This window comes from Salmo salar, chromosome ssa23 (genome assembly GCF_905237065.1).
Source record: "Salmo salar chromosome ssa23, Ssal_v3.1, whole genome shotgun sequence".
NCBI classification, from domain to species: Eukaryota; Metazoa; Chordata; class Actinopteri; order Salmoniformes; family Salmonidae; genus Salmo; species Salmo salar.
Window position 1 is genome coordinate 4654388 of NC_059464.1, and position 14521 is coordinate 4668908.

General features: G+C 40.9%; 1 protein-coding gene across 2 annotated transcripts; it reads right to left on the reverse strand.

The window, feature by feature from the left end:
* Nucleotides 1-10300: 10300 nt before the first annotated feature.
* LOC106583964 (prothymosin alpha-A) lies at nt 10301-14382 on the reverse strand. 2 transcript variants are annotated; one of them, XM_014168687.2, is made up of 5 exons: nt 14148-14382; nt 11656-11724; nt 11281-11371; nt 11007-11089; nt 10301-10923 (listed from the first exon to the last, which is right to left on the reverse strand). In XM_014168687.2, exons 1-5 carry the CDS (start codon nt 14190-14192, stop codon nt 10882-10884), a joined length of 330 nt encoding a protein of 109 aa, XP_014024162.1. In that variant the 5' UTR covers nt 14193-14382; the 3' UTR covers nt 10301-10881. The 2 variants fall into 2 exon arrangements, with proteins under 2 accessions (XP_014024162.1, XP_014024161.1); XM_014168686.2 differs by lacking the exon at nt 14148-14382 and adding an exon at nt 12715-12946.
* Between the last annotated feature and the right edge of the window lie 139 nt (nt 14383-14521).

The window sequence follows — 14521 nt, forward strand, 5'->3', positions numbered from 1 at the left end:
TATGTATTGGCCATTTGATATTGAAATGAGTAAAAATGATTGATTATTGAGTGGAATATTATGATGAAATACCTGTTTAGGTGGATTTTGGATAATCCCAGTGTTAGGGGATGGGCTTTTTTTATTCAGGTTGCTCTAGTCCAGGGCTGTTCAATGTCGGTCCTGGAGGGCCAAAACATATCTGGTTTTTATCCTCTCCTTATAATAAGGGACTAATTCAGACCTGGGACATCAAGTGAGTGCAATTAACTACCAGCTAGAAGAAAAAAAAACAGAAGTGATTCGGCCCTCCAGGACCGGAATTGAACAGCCCTGCTCTAGTCTATGCTGATTTTCAGGAGAGCTTAGGCAGGAGTGACATGTTGTTCTAGTGCTCTCTTAGACTCATCTGCGTGAGGAATGATTGGCACTGTAAAAAGTTATAGGCTAGGTGCTCTGCCTATTTTAAAGGTGCTTTGCCTTAGAAGCCTGTAGCTTCAGTTAATTGGACATATAGTTTATTTGGTTACTATTTTGAAAGTCTATTTCAGTGTTGTTCATCAACGTATTTTGGATCCAGCTTTATTCACCTTCTGCACCTGTAAATAAAGACCACCATTTTGCACCTGACTCCTGATGCTTCGCACCCCCTGACAAGACCGTAGGGTCCACTATCCTCAAATATTTTTTTTTTATAAATACCTCTGTCACTTTATTTCATGTTTTTATGAGGATGGTATCCAAACACCAATGTGTTTATTTCTGTGTCACTCACCGCTAACAGACCAAAACTGACCTTTTTTTCTTCAAAGGGAGCTAACTGATCTCAGAATAACCCTGATAACAAACAGGAAGTGAAGGGCTGTGCTGCGTGGGTGGTTTTGTGACATGTTTCCCTCCCCGTGTCAGATGGTGCTTATCAGATGCAGAGAGGAAAGCCTAGGCCAACACAGTGTGACGCTTAAAAGGCCTACTACTGTTGCTGCATGTGTATCATATCGGCACCATATACATCTCCAGCTCTCACACATTATACACTCACTGGAAGGGATGCATCATACAATCTAGGATCTCATGTTTTTATGTTGTTGTTACAAAGTCTACACAAACCCCGGTGAACAAAAAATATCTAAATTTTCCTCAGGCACTCAATACTTCTCAGGAAGGACATGACAATCCAACAATGGATGGATGGACGCCTACAATAGAGGGCCGTCTTTACAAGTGTCATCCAAATCACCACCAAACACCACAGATTCTGGGGCAAAATACTTCTACACAGGACGACATTTTAAATATTACCTTTCTTCCACAAAAGCAACCATTACATCCTCCCTTCTTCCCATGAGAACATATTGCATAACGAAAGGATCATATTTCCAATAGTAATGTCTCTTTTATGATTTATCCACTGTCAGGCTTCCATGTCACTGTTGTTGACTACCTATTGTTGTCATGTCAGTAGACTTAGGGTCTAGGTCAGGGGTCCCTGCAAAAAAAAAAACAGCATAGACCAGCATGGTCTGGAGACCAGTCATCGTTGTGTTTTCGCTGGTGACACGCCTTCGTTGTGTTTTCACTGGAGACCAGCCTTCGTTGTGTTTTTGACACATAAGCTGGTCACCATTATATGCTGGTCACCCGCAAAACCAGCATCAAGTCACATCATGCTGGCTTGCAAAGTGATGTCTATTTGGAATCCAGCTAAACTGGGGATGTTTTGTAACTTGAAATAGATGCAAACCCACAATCTGCTTTCAGAATGACTGCCAGGGTTAGAAAGATGAATAAATGATACTACCTAACATCTAAACTGGAACAACCATTTCAGTAGCAGGTGCAATAGGTTAGAAACATGCATGCTATTTATCTTTGCATAGCATGGAAGTGAAATAAATACAATTGTGTGTATGTCTAGTAGATACGTCTAGATGTTTTTTTTAGGCACCGGATAGCCTACAGATACTATAAACAGGATCCTTTGTGGGACCACTTTCAAAAGTGAGTCAGTATACCGAATAAACTAGATATCCCAAATAGTGTTGTGTTTGCATTGGCTCAAATAGGCTATACAGAAGTAACAGGCTGTTGCTGCCTGCTGCTGCTCTGCTGATCATCAGATGGGGGAGGAGAAGAGGTAGGGGGCCAAGTGGGTAACTAGGGGGCCCTGCCTTGATTGGTTAACTGATAGATAGATATTTTTCAATAAACTGCATAATAAATAAATGTGACTGGTCAATTGTGTGAGTCAGGGGCTAGGCCAAAGCCCGTAGGGGGCCCAAGAGGTAAACAAATATACAAATTAAAAGCATTTTATATATACAGTCATGGCCAAAAGTTTTGAGAATGACACAAATATTAATTTTTACAAAGTCTGCTGCCTCAGTTTGTATGATGGCAATTTGCATATAGTCCAGAATGTTATGAAGAGTGATCAGATGAATTGCAATTAAATGCAAAGTCCCTCTTTGCCATGCAAATGAACTGAATCCCCCAAAAACATTTCCACTGCATTTCAGCCCTGCCACAAAAGGACCAGCTGACATCATGTCAGTTGTTCTCTCATTAACACAGGTGTGAGTGTTGACGAGGACAAGGCTGGAGATCACTCTGTCATGCTGATTGAGTTAGAATAACAGACTGGAAGCTTCAAAAGGATGGTGGTGCTTGGAATCATTGTTCTTCCTCTGTCAACCATGGTTACCTGCAAGGAAACACATGCCATCATCATTGCTTTGCCCAAAAAGGGCTTTACAGGCAAGGATATTGCTGCCAGTAAGATTGCACCTAATACAACCATTTATCGGATCATTAACCTCTCTGGGCTAGGCGGGACGAAATCGTCCCACCTACGCAACAGCCAGTGTAATCCCGTGGCGCGATTTTCAAATACCTTAGAAATGCTATTACTTCAATTTCTCAAACATATTTTACACCATTTTAAAGACAAGACTCTCGTTAATCTAACCACACTGTCCGATTTCAAAAAGGCTTTACAACGAAAGCAAAACATTAGATTATGTCAGCAGAGAACCCAGCCAGAAATAATCAGACACCCATTTTTCAAGCTAGCATATAATGTCACAAAAACACAGAAGACAGCTAAATGCAGCACTAACCTTTGATGATCTTCATCAGATGACACACCTAGGACATTATGTTATACAATACATGCATGTTTTGTTCAATCAAGTTCATATTTATATTAAAAACCAACTTTTTGCATTAGCATGTGACGTTCAGAACTAGCATACCCCCCGCAAACCTCCGGTGAATTTACTAAATTACTCACAATAAACGTTCACAAAAAACATAACAATTATTTTAAGAATTATAGATACAGAACTCCTTTGTGCAATTGAGGTGTCCGATTTTAAAATAGCTTTTCGGTGAAAGCACATTTTGCAATATTCTGAGTAGATAGCCCAGCCATCACGGCTAGCCATTTAGACACCCACCAAGTTTAGCCCTGACCAAACTCCGATTTACTATTACAAAAGTTTGATTACCTTTGATGTTCTTTGTCAGAATGCACTCCCAGGACTGCTACTTCAATAACAAATGTTGGTTTGGTCCAAAATAATCCATCGTTATATCCAAATAGCGGCGTTTTGTTCGTGCGTTCAAGACACTATCCGAAGTGTAAATAAGGGTCACGAGCATGGCGCAATTCGTGACAAAAAAATTCTAAATATTCCATTACCTTACTTTGAAGCATGTCAACCGCTGTTTAAAATCCATTTTTATGCCATTTTTCTCATAAAAAAGCGATAATATTCCGACCGGGAATCTGCGTTTAGGTAAACAGAGGAAAGAAAACAAAGCATTCGGTCGACACGGGCACGCGCCTGAGTCTCACAGTACTGTAACCAGCCACTACCCAAACGCGCTACTTTTTTTCAGCCAGAGCCTGCAAAGCCACGATTCAGCTTTTTGCCGCCTTCTGAGAGCCCATGGGAGCCGTAGGAAGTGTCACGTAACAGCAGAGATCCTTTGTAATGGATAGAGATAATCAAGAAGAGGAAGAAATTGTCAGACAGGCCACTTCCTGCATGGAATCTTCTCAGGTTTTGGCCTGCTATATGAGTTCTGTTATACTCACAGACACCATTTTAGAAACTTTAGGGTGTTTTCTATCCAAAGCCAATAATTATATGCATATTCTAGTTACTGGGCAGGAGTAGTAACCAGATTAAATCGGGTACGTTTTTTATCCAGCCGTGTCAATACTGCCCCCTAGCCCTAACAGGTTAAAAACTTCAAGGAAAGCAGTTCAATTGTTGTGAAGAAGGCTTCACGGAGCCCAAGAAAGTACAGCAAGCGCCAGGACCGTCTCCTAAAGTTGATTCAGCTGCGGGATCGGGGCACCACCAGTACAGAGCTTGCTCAGGAATGGCAGCAGGCAGGTGTGAGTGCATCTGAATGCGCAGTGAGTCAAAGACTTTTGGAGGATGGCCTGGTGTCAAGAAGGGCAGCAAAGAAGCCACTTCTCTCCAGGAAAAACATCAGGCACAGACTGATATTCTGCAAAAGGTACAGGAATTGGACTGATGAGGACTGGGGTAAAGTCATTTTCTCTGATGTATCCCCTTTCCGATTGTTTGGGGCATCCGGAAAAAAGCTTGTCCGAAGAAGACAAGGTGAGCGCTACCATCAGTCCTGTGTCATGCCAACAGTAAAGCATCCTGAGACCATTCATGTGTGGGGTTGCTTCTCAGCCAAGGGAGTGGGCTCACTCACAATTTTGCCTAAGAACACAGCCATGAATAAAGAATGGTAGAGAGCAACTTCTCCCAACCATCCAGGAACAGTTTGGTGACGAACAATGCCTTTTCCAGCATGATGGAGCACCTTGCCATAAGGCAAAAGTGATAACTAAGTGCCTCAGTGAACAAAGCATCGATATTTTGGGTCCATGGCCAGGAAACTCCCCATACCTTAATCCCATTGAGAACTTGTGGTCAATCCTCAAGAGGCGGGTAGACAAACAAAACCCCACAAATTCTGACAAACTCCAAGCATTGATTATGCAAGAATGGGCTGTCATCAGTCAGGATGTGGCCCAGAAGTTAATTGATAGCATGCCAAGGCGGATTGCAGAGGTCTTGAAAAAGAAGGGTCAACACTGCAGATATTGACTCTTTGCATCAACTTCATGTAATTGTCAATAAAAGCCTTTGACACTTAGGAAATGCTTGTAATTATACTTCAGTATTCCATAGTAACATCTGACAAAAATATCTAAAGACACTGAAGCAGCGAACTTTGTGGAAATTAATATTTGTGTCATTCACAAAACCTATGGCCACAACTGTACGTGTAAGAATGTAAGGCAGGACCAAATCAGAGAGATAGGTTGGAGCAAGTCCATGTAATGCTTTGTAAGTTAGCAGTAAAACCTTGAAATCAGCCCAAGCCTTAACAGGAAGCCAGTGAAGTGAGGTTAGCACTGGAGTAACATGATATAATGTTGGGGCTCTAGTCAAGATTCTAGCAGACGTATTTAGCACTAACTTAAGTTTTTTAGTGTTTTATCTGGGTAGCCGGAGAGTAGAGCATTGCATTAGTCTAATCTAGAAGTGACAAAAGCATGGATTCACTTTTCTGCATTTTTGGACAAAAGATTTCTGATTTTTGCAATGTTATGAAGATGGAAAAAGCTGCCCTTTAATACTGTTGATATGTTCATCAAAAGAGAGATCAGGGTCCAGCAGATTCCTTTGTTTCCTGGGACGTAGAACTATTATCTATGTTTTGTCCAAGTTTATAAGTACAACATTTGACTCTATCCACTTCCGCAATCCATTTTTGGGCTCCCGAGTGGTGCAGTGGTCTAAGGCACTGCATCTCAGTGCTTGAGGTGTCACTACAGACCCTGGTTCGATTCCAGGCTGTATCACGACCGGCCGTGATTGGGAGTCCCATAGGGCGTCGCACAATTGGCCCAGCGTTGTTAGGGTTCGGCTGGGGTAGGCCGTCATTGTAAATTAGAATTTGTTCTTAATTGACTTGCCTAATTAAAGGTCAAATTAATCTTGGCTTCCAGGGTAGGCGATTGTGGGACTTTACCATGTTTCATTGAAATGTACAGCTGTGTCGTCCGCATAGCAGGGAAAGTTGACAACATTCCCCGTGTATACAAACATAAAACCAGGAGGGGTCTATACTCCCCTGAGGTTCTTGAGAGAGCAGTCAAGGAAGTGAGAGAAGGGAAGAAGTCCATTTGATTATATGCAAAAAATAAAAAAAGACTGGACACTGAACAAACAAAAAGACAAAATAAATAAAAATAACATGTACCTGTGTGAAAGAGAGTCTATGATAGAGTAGTAGAGGCTCACAAGGTTTTATCTGATGACATGGAGTCTGAGCTTGCTAAACATATCAAGAATCTCGCGGACCAGTTTAATGGGCCTTTCCTACGAAATGACACATCGAAACAACATCCCTGTCCCAGACAACTGGTCAAGAAATATAAGGGTAAGTGATATTGACCAGACAGATCTATGTCTGAATGTAGGCATACATTTAAGATATACATTATACCACACCAACATTCTATGAATTAAACTTTGACCTACCAGCACCAACATCCACTGTCACAGGACACCACCACCCACTTACCCCAAAGCTGCTCAACTTACCCTGTCCCTATGCTTAACTTACCTCATATCCGGGGTAAGTTGTGCCAAGAGACCCCTTTCTTTTGGACAAGCTATTTTTTCAAAACTGTTATGTTTACATTAATTCAGATTATTTCCAGGGATTCACAACATCTTGAAAGATATGTAGATATCTTTGTTAGAAAGAATACCATATTTCCCTTGATGTAGTGATACTGAAAGTAAAAAATGGCTCAACATACCCCACTCTCCCCTACCTGGCTGTCAGTAGGCTGGTTGGCTGTCAATGGGATAAGAAAAGGCAAACATAGTGAGGGATAAAGAAGGCTTGAGGAAGGCTTTAGGCAATAAAAAGCCATTTATACTCTAATCTTGGCATTTTCTATTGCATCTCATATATTTTGGGCTATGGTGATGCGCTGGTTTATTATTATTCATTAGGCAGTCTACAGAAGACAGCTCTACCAAGGTGGCTGCAATGTCAAATGGAGCAGCACTACCTCTTAGCACCAGGTGGCAGTAGAGGGGTATGAGATACAGTACCATACATTGTGGCTCTCTGGGAGGTGCTGTGGAGAGTGTTTCTCTCTCTCTCTTCTGTTTATCTGCCAGGGAACTAAAGCCTGGGTTCAGAACACACACACATTATACTGCTCCCTCTGCATACACAGACAGAGAGAGCGAGTAAGAGAGAAAGTGAGAGGTGAGATATTGAGAGATTTCTAGAATCAAGGCATTCCATTTGGATGTGCGGCACATACATTATGTTCAAACAGATGACACAGCAGGGTTCGCTAGACTGAAAGGAAGAGATGGTTACAGAACATAGGAGCCAAACTAACCCTTTGGACTTTTTCACTGCTCAGGATCCTGGTGCATGCCTGATTCCCAGTTAGAAACAATACTTAAACACAGCAGCAGAATACTGGTGACTTAGTGGCTGCATTCAACTCTCTTCCCTGTGCAGCTTTTCCACCCAGCCAGACAGACAGCTCCGAGAAGAACTTCTTGATTTGTGAGTAACTGAAATGGTCTGTGTAATTTGGGTGAATTGCGGTAAATGGAGCACATTCTACTATGTGTGTAATTTGGGGTTATGGAGCTAGGGAACTATTAGAGTGTGCAATTTTAGTTAGCTAAATGTTGGTGTAGCTACATTGATGTGTTTCAAATCATATTTTGGTGAGGGTAGCAGTGTAATTTGCTTTTCATTGTCTTTTTTATTGGGAAAGCAATGAGGGATCAGGATTGAAATATGTTTGCTCTCATCAGTACAAAAACTCACTCTTCAGCCTCACACTGACTAGTTCACTGCTTTCTCTAGCACTCTCTAGCTGACACACACACATACAAATATATGCACACACACGCACACATATGTGTAACTAACTGGACTAACACAAATTTCATTTGTGGAGTTTCTTTCCTTCTTAATGCGTTTGAGCCAGTCAGTTGTGTTGTGACAAGGGAGGGTTGGTATACAGAAGATAGCCCTATTTGGTAAAAATCCATATTATGGCAAGAACAGTTCAAATAAGCAAAGAGAAACGACAGTCCATTGTTACTTAAAGACATTTCTTAAAGTGCAGTCGCAAAAAAACATGAAGCGTTATGATGAAACTGGCTCTCATGAGGACCGCCACAGGAAAGGAAGACCCAGAGTTACCTCTGCTGCAGAGGATGAGTTCATTAGAGTTTACCAGCCTCGGAAATTGCAGCCCAAATAAATGCTTCACAGAGTTCAAGTAACAGACACATCTCAACATCAACTGTTCGGAGGAGATTGAGTAAATCAGGCCTTCATGGTGGAATTTCTGCAAAGAAACCACTACTAAAGGACACCAATAAGAATAAGAGACTTGCTTGGGCCAAGTAACACGAGCAATGGACATTAGTCCTTTGGTCTGATGACACTGGTGGCAACTCCTTCAAGACTGTTGGGAAAGTATTCCAGGTGAAGCTGGTTGAGATAATGCCAATAGTGTGCAAAGCTGTCATCAAGGCAAAGGGTGGCTACTTTGAAATATATTTTTGATTTGTTTAGCACTTTTTGGTTACTACATGATTCCATATGTGTTATTTCATAGTTTTGATATCTTCGCTATTATTCTATACTGTAGAGAATAGTAAAAATAAAGAAAAACCCTGAAATGAGTAGGTGTGTCCAAACTTTTATATATATGTATATATATATATGTGTATGTATATGATGCTTCATTAAATGAGTGTTTAATCCACACCAATCTGTTTCTGATTTAAAATAATTTAGATCAGAATGTGTAGTAGCCCAATTTGAAGTATAATTTTCAGTAGCAGTATCCCCCATTGAATAATATTGTATGTTCATGTATTCCACGATACATTATAAAGACGGTTCCCTTCTGCTTTACACCTTACAATGTTGATATCTCGGCCCATGCACCACACCCTATGTTGATATTCTGAATAGATAGATACTTTATTAATCCACAACATCCAAGGTTATTTATCAAAGATGAGTTATGTCTACACAGCCGTCTAGAGTGAAACAGAAAACATTAGCGAGATGTTTTCCTGAAATAGAAAAACATCTAGTTTTTCCACTTGTTGAGGACGCAGTAGCAGCATTGGAGGAGGAACCGCAACAATTTTTTTCTGCTCTCTGGTTGACTGGTTCTTATTATTAGCACTGCTTCTCTCGCACTGTAATAGAAAAAAAGGAGAACCAAGGCACTCTTCATAGCGCTCTTAAAAGTTCCTTTATTGCTATGGCATGTTCAGTGGAACAACTTTTAAAACTCTGACTCGTTTCGGCATGGCTTTCGTCCAAGGAGTGAGGTTGTTAGTTTGTGTCTGTGCTTAAGTTCCTATTAGCCCCACAGCAAAACCACAGAACCAACAGTTTCATTGGCAATTTCCACTCTGACTCGCCACAGCTCTCAAAAACACCTGACTACTGCACAATGTGACAGGAAGCGGTTTTATGTCTGTTTATATCCCACCTGAAACCATGTTCCCACATAAATCACAACCACAGGGACTCTAGACACGTGGTAGGCAAAGGAATGAGCTGTAATACTGCTTTTAACATAATGTGTGTGATTATGTAACTTGTGAGGGAGGACAATAAAGTTGTATTGTATTTGTATTTGTGTGGTTATTATCATGTCATAATAAGGTCATTGACTGATGTAATTACATGGAAGTTTATATATTGAACAGATTAATACTGTTAGGTTTCTTTTTGATTTCAACATCTACTCTTCTAATGTCAAATGAAAGGATACAGTCCATTGGGCTAATAATTGTTATTAAATATTTCCCTGGTTATTTCCTTGAAATTAACCCATAAGAGCATGCATGTGGAAATGGACAATTGGCACTTCATATATTTTTGTACTGATGTGTGATATTTGGTGTTCAAAGAAATATGTATCGGAAGGAAAGTATTCACTCAGGTAAATTTATTAAATGCAATATAATTTACCAGATCTTGAAGTCTTTAAGCCAAGGCATGAGTAATTTACATTGATATACAGTTCTAACAGTCCAATAAAACAAGTGAACAGCATGTCTGAAAATGATGCTTTTATAGATTATAGATTATAGAGCCAAAAACTGCATGATGATTTTTCTAGTTGAAGTGGCTGACTGTAACATTATGAAAACCCATCTATGATGGGTCAAAAATACAAAAAAAATAAATGAATCAGAAGAAATTAAGAACTCACAAAATAAAATTCAGGTTTATTGTCATACAAGAAATTCACACATACATTAAACAGGCCATAACAGACAGCCATTTAACAGACAGAAAATAAACCTATTTTCTTTGGCCTTGCCATCTCATACAAACCAACTTTGTATGGTACAACTAAAGTACAATTACAAAGTTACTGGAATGCTTTGAATTTAATTGTTTTCTAAAATTTGTACAAGTTTGTGTTGAGATAGCATGGCATGGTCAAACCACAAGTAAAGTCTATTTCATAGAGAAGCATCAACTTCAAAGCACCGTTTGGTAACCAGAGATCACTGTCGAAAAATGGCTGACCTCCTAACAATATGTACAAAAATATAAAATGTAAATAAAAATACAAACAAATTCTCATTTTAAAGTACTGTATCTTGTTAAGAAGGTAGAACTTTGACGTCTTGGGTTTTCTAAAAAAATTGCAGTTTGGTGTGTGTGTACACGGACGTTGAACTCTACTTGATGATGACCACAGTTTCCCTCCAAAACGCTCGGCGGTTAAGGAGAGAGGTTGCAGCAGCTTCCAGCGGGTTGAACACACAACTCTTAATCATCGTCGGTTTTCTGCTTCTTTGTTCCAACATCATCCTGCAAAGAACACGTCAATATGTGATCAGTCATTTGAGTTTCTACATGTAAATGCAATAGATAGATTCAAGTTGTTGCATTACCTCGTCATCATCATCATCATCATCTTCTGCCGCCCTCTTGCCTGCACGACCCTCGACTTCATCGTCATCATCTTCTTCATCACCTTCAGAGAGGAAGACAGGTTTAGATTCTTGCAGTTACAGTTTATAACACATAGAGGGCGCTCCAACAAAACAATTTCACAGGCAGACTGCCTCAGACGCAAGCAAATAGACATCACTGCCACTAGGTGCATATGTCAACATGTAATGGATACTCTGTCATCCTAGCATTGTGAAAGACCAGATCACTTACCCTCAGCATCATCTTCCTCATCCTCCTCCTCTCCCACATCATCCTCCTCCTCCTCTACATCATTGTCCTGATCACCATTCTCCTCAGCCTCCTTTGGAAAAACAACACAATGCATCCGATATGTTTGTCTCCAGGGAAGAATAAATGTTGGATGACACTATTATTTCGAAGTGAAAGTAATAACCAGATGATATCTTGTTAGTAATAAAAACAAAAGAAAACATGAGTTTCCTCAGATTTACTTCTACAAAAACCTTTCTATAAGGATAATGAAGAAGACAGGTGAGAACAGGTGTAAAGAAGCTGATGGTTCCATCTTACAGGTAAAATGGGGAAAAGGGTCTATTAAAGCTAGTCTTAAAGGTGAAGTCTTACAGCTTTTCCATTGGCTGGGGTGTCTTTTCCATTTTCTGCCTCTTCAACAAGCTTCTTCTCTTTCAGGTCCTGGGGAAAGGTGATAATGAGAGACTATGTTTGAGTCATCTGTTGTGTGTCACATGGTGGATAAAATATCTATCACAGGTTCAATCAAGGTTTCCCGCCTTCAGATTTATTTCTAGGGTTGGGTGTGGTTTTGATGACTTCTACCTAAACGAGCAGAAACGAGAATGTTGTCACACACGCGCACACACGCACGCACGCACGCACACACACATACACACCCCCTCTCTATACACACCCCCTCTCTAAACCTGTGAATGCTTTCGTTTTTCATTTGAAATGCAATACTTTGATCCTTAACCTTCTATTGGTTGCTTTTCTGCTCTACTCCCCGCCAACTTTTGGACATCCTGACACCATGATGGAGTTGAGTGCAACGATAACTGTAGTTCAGTCAAGGAACCATCTAATGGGACGCTATGAAGACACGCCCGGAAAAAGACTACAATTCCCGTTGAACCCTGGTAGGTTATTTTAACACAGCCAATAAGAGCGTGCAAACGAACGCTACCAGAAGGAGGCTGACTAAATTAACTCCAGGGAAGTGAGACAATAGCGCATAGAAGGGATATGCGTTTGATTGACTTTCCATTCTACAAATGAAGACAATAAGGTTTGTAATCAATCAAAAACCATTCTGATCGGGTGTTGGTGTTGCAGACTATGCAGGCCTTTCACTTGAAGGACAAAAGCACTTTTTCCAGTAGCCCTTTTTAGTGCCCAAAATAAAATAAAGATTTTCTTACCGTCATTAGTTTTAACATCTTCCTATAAGGACATCTATTCTTGAATTAGTCTGAGTAATGCTGAGCCCATACGCCGGTAAGCAGCTACATCTCCCTGTACCCTCCACCTTCAACAATACATTTACATGCCCATATTGTTTTGTAGCCTACCTATAGGCAACTACGCACAGCGGCGCCGCCGCTCCAACAGAGAAGGAACCAAAGCATACTTTTCATCCTATAGGCTAACAGAGAGACATCAACATACTAGCTTTGTTTTATCATCACCGGGGATCGTTTGAGCAGCATATGGTCCCTTGTGGCTCAGTTGGTAGACCATGGTTTTGGGTTCGATTCCTACGGGGGACCAGTACGGCAAGAAAGTACGAAACCTCACTACTGTTATTCGTTCTGGATAAGTGTCTGCTAAATTACTAAAAGTGTTAAATGTAAGAAGTAGCGCGCCATTGGTTCAGCAGGTAGAAACTATGCCTTCAAGAGGCAGTGCTGGTTTGTCGTGAACGCCCCCCCCCTCTCTCTCTCTCTCTCTCTCTCTCTCTCTCTCTCTAAATAGGGTTACGCTGTAAAGGAGCTTGTGTGTGTGTGTGTGAGAGAGAGAAAGAGATAATGGCCACAGTTCAACTTTTCGCTCGCACTCACGTCCGACACTGGTTATTCCTATCGTTATTGGCGCCACCAAAGCCCACATATACACTCAACTGATGCTCTTAAACCGGAGGCTCCGGAGCTCCGATCGAGGCACTGTCACATTGCGCGCAGACAAGCCTAGTGGAATGAACACATCGGGTGGCTTATCCATGTCAATACAGCCGTAAATCACTCAACATTAACACTGAGCTTTAAGACAGGCGCAGCTATCATTACTCCGTTTACAGTTATGCAAAAATAATTACGCTCTTAAACCTCCCTCTCTAGATCATCTCGTACTTAGGTCGGGTATAATTGTTTTATGTTGGTTACGTTATTTAACATTTACGCGCTGTTTAAATCCCTATCACCTCATTCTGTATTCTAAAAGGCGCGATGCTTTTATGCCCGAGCCATTCCCCATAAACTTCTATATCAATATCATATACTCCATGAAACCACCTCCAAAACAATGGGATATATTCAAGTAGCAAGTTATGACAGACCGGTGCGTGGTACAAAATCGGAGAATGGATCAATAGTCACTATAGCAGCCGCGATTGCGTCCGGTAATTGCAAAGTAGCCTATGATATTAGATGCAAACAAAGGTAATTAATCAAAACGGTAAACCAGACGTGCGTGTGTGATTGAGTTATTCAAAAGAGCTTTAAAATCGGTGTTCAAGTGAACGGACACGTTAGCATAAACAAAGAACCGCGCGCAGACTGTTATACTCCGGGCAAAAAAAAGGCATCGCTTGGCGTGTATGTTTCAATAGACTAGTGAGTGAGTGCAACTTTCGATAAATATTGTTTGGCTACATTTGATCTAATATGACAGAGATCTCCAATAAAACTGTTTCCATTCCAACATCCGCAACAGAAGACACATCCAACGCCAGTTAGGTTTAATGAAGCTCGGCTAAACACTTGTTCCAGCTTCCGATAGTTGTTCTCCATTCAAAATATTTAGTCCGGAATAGATTTAAATGAAAGAAAGTGTAGAAGTTGTAATTTATTCAACACTCAGGTCACAAATTGCCGTCCACTTACCTTGGCAGAGATCTCCGTACTAGTTTCGACTTTTGCGTCAGCCATGTTTCTGTCTTAGCCTAATGTAACAAATGTTGGGACCATAAAAAATATTTATAAATAATGATACAATCCACTCAGTCCGACCACTGTAAAAGAAAAAAAGACAGCCAGTAGTGCCAGTGGCATATGGCTCGATAGGGGAACCTTTAATATACAGTTCTGGGTGGAGTCGGGGGACGGCCAGTGCGTTATGATTGGTCCATAATTAGGAACATTTGTAGCCCGGATTGGTCCGAAGGGAACAATGGACAGTATTTTCAGAGAGGCGCTCACGCCCCCTAAACAGTCTCTCCGAATCATTGCTTTGACGAGTAGCTGTCCGTCCCACCGCG

Excerpts from the sequence above, each read along its gene's own strand:
- LOC106583964 (XM_014168686.2), bottom strand. The coding sequence starts at position 12,786 with ATGGTCTACCAACTGAGCCACAAGGGACCATATGCTGCTCAAACGATC. Across the intron at positions 11,725-12,714 it reads GTGATGATAAAACAAAGCTA|GACCTGAAAGAGAAGAAGCT; the intron begins GTATGTTGATGT and ends ACCTTTCCCCAG. Across the intron at positions 11,372-11,655 it reads CCCCAGCCAATGGAAAAGCT|GAGGCTGAGGAGAATGGTGA; the intron begins GTAAGACTTCAC and ends GTTTTTCCAAAG.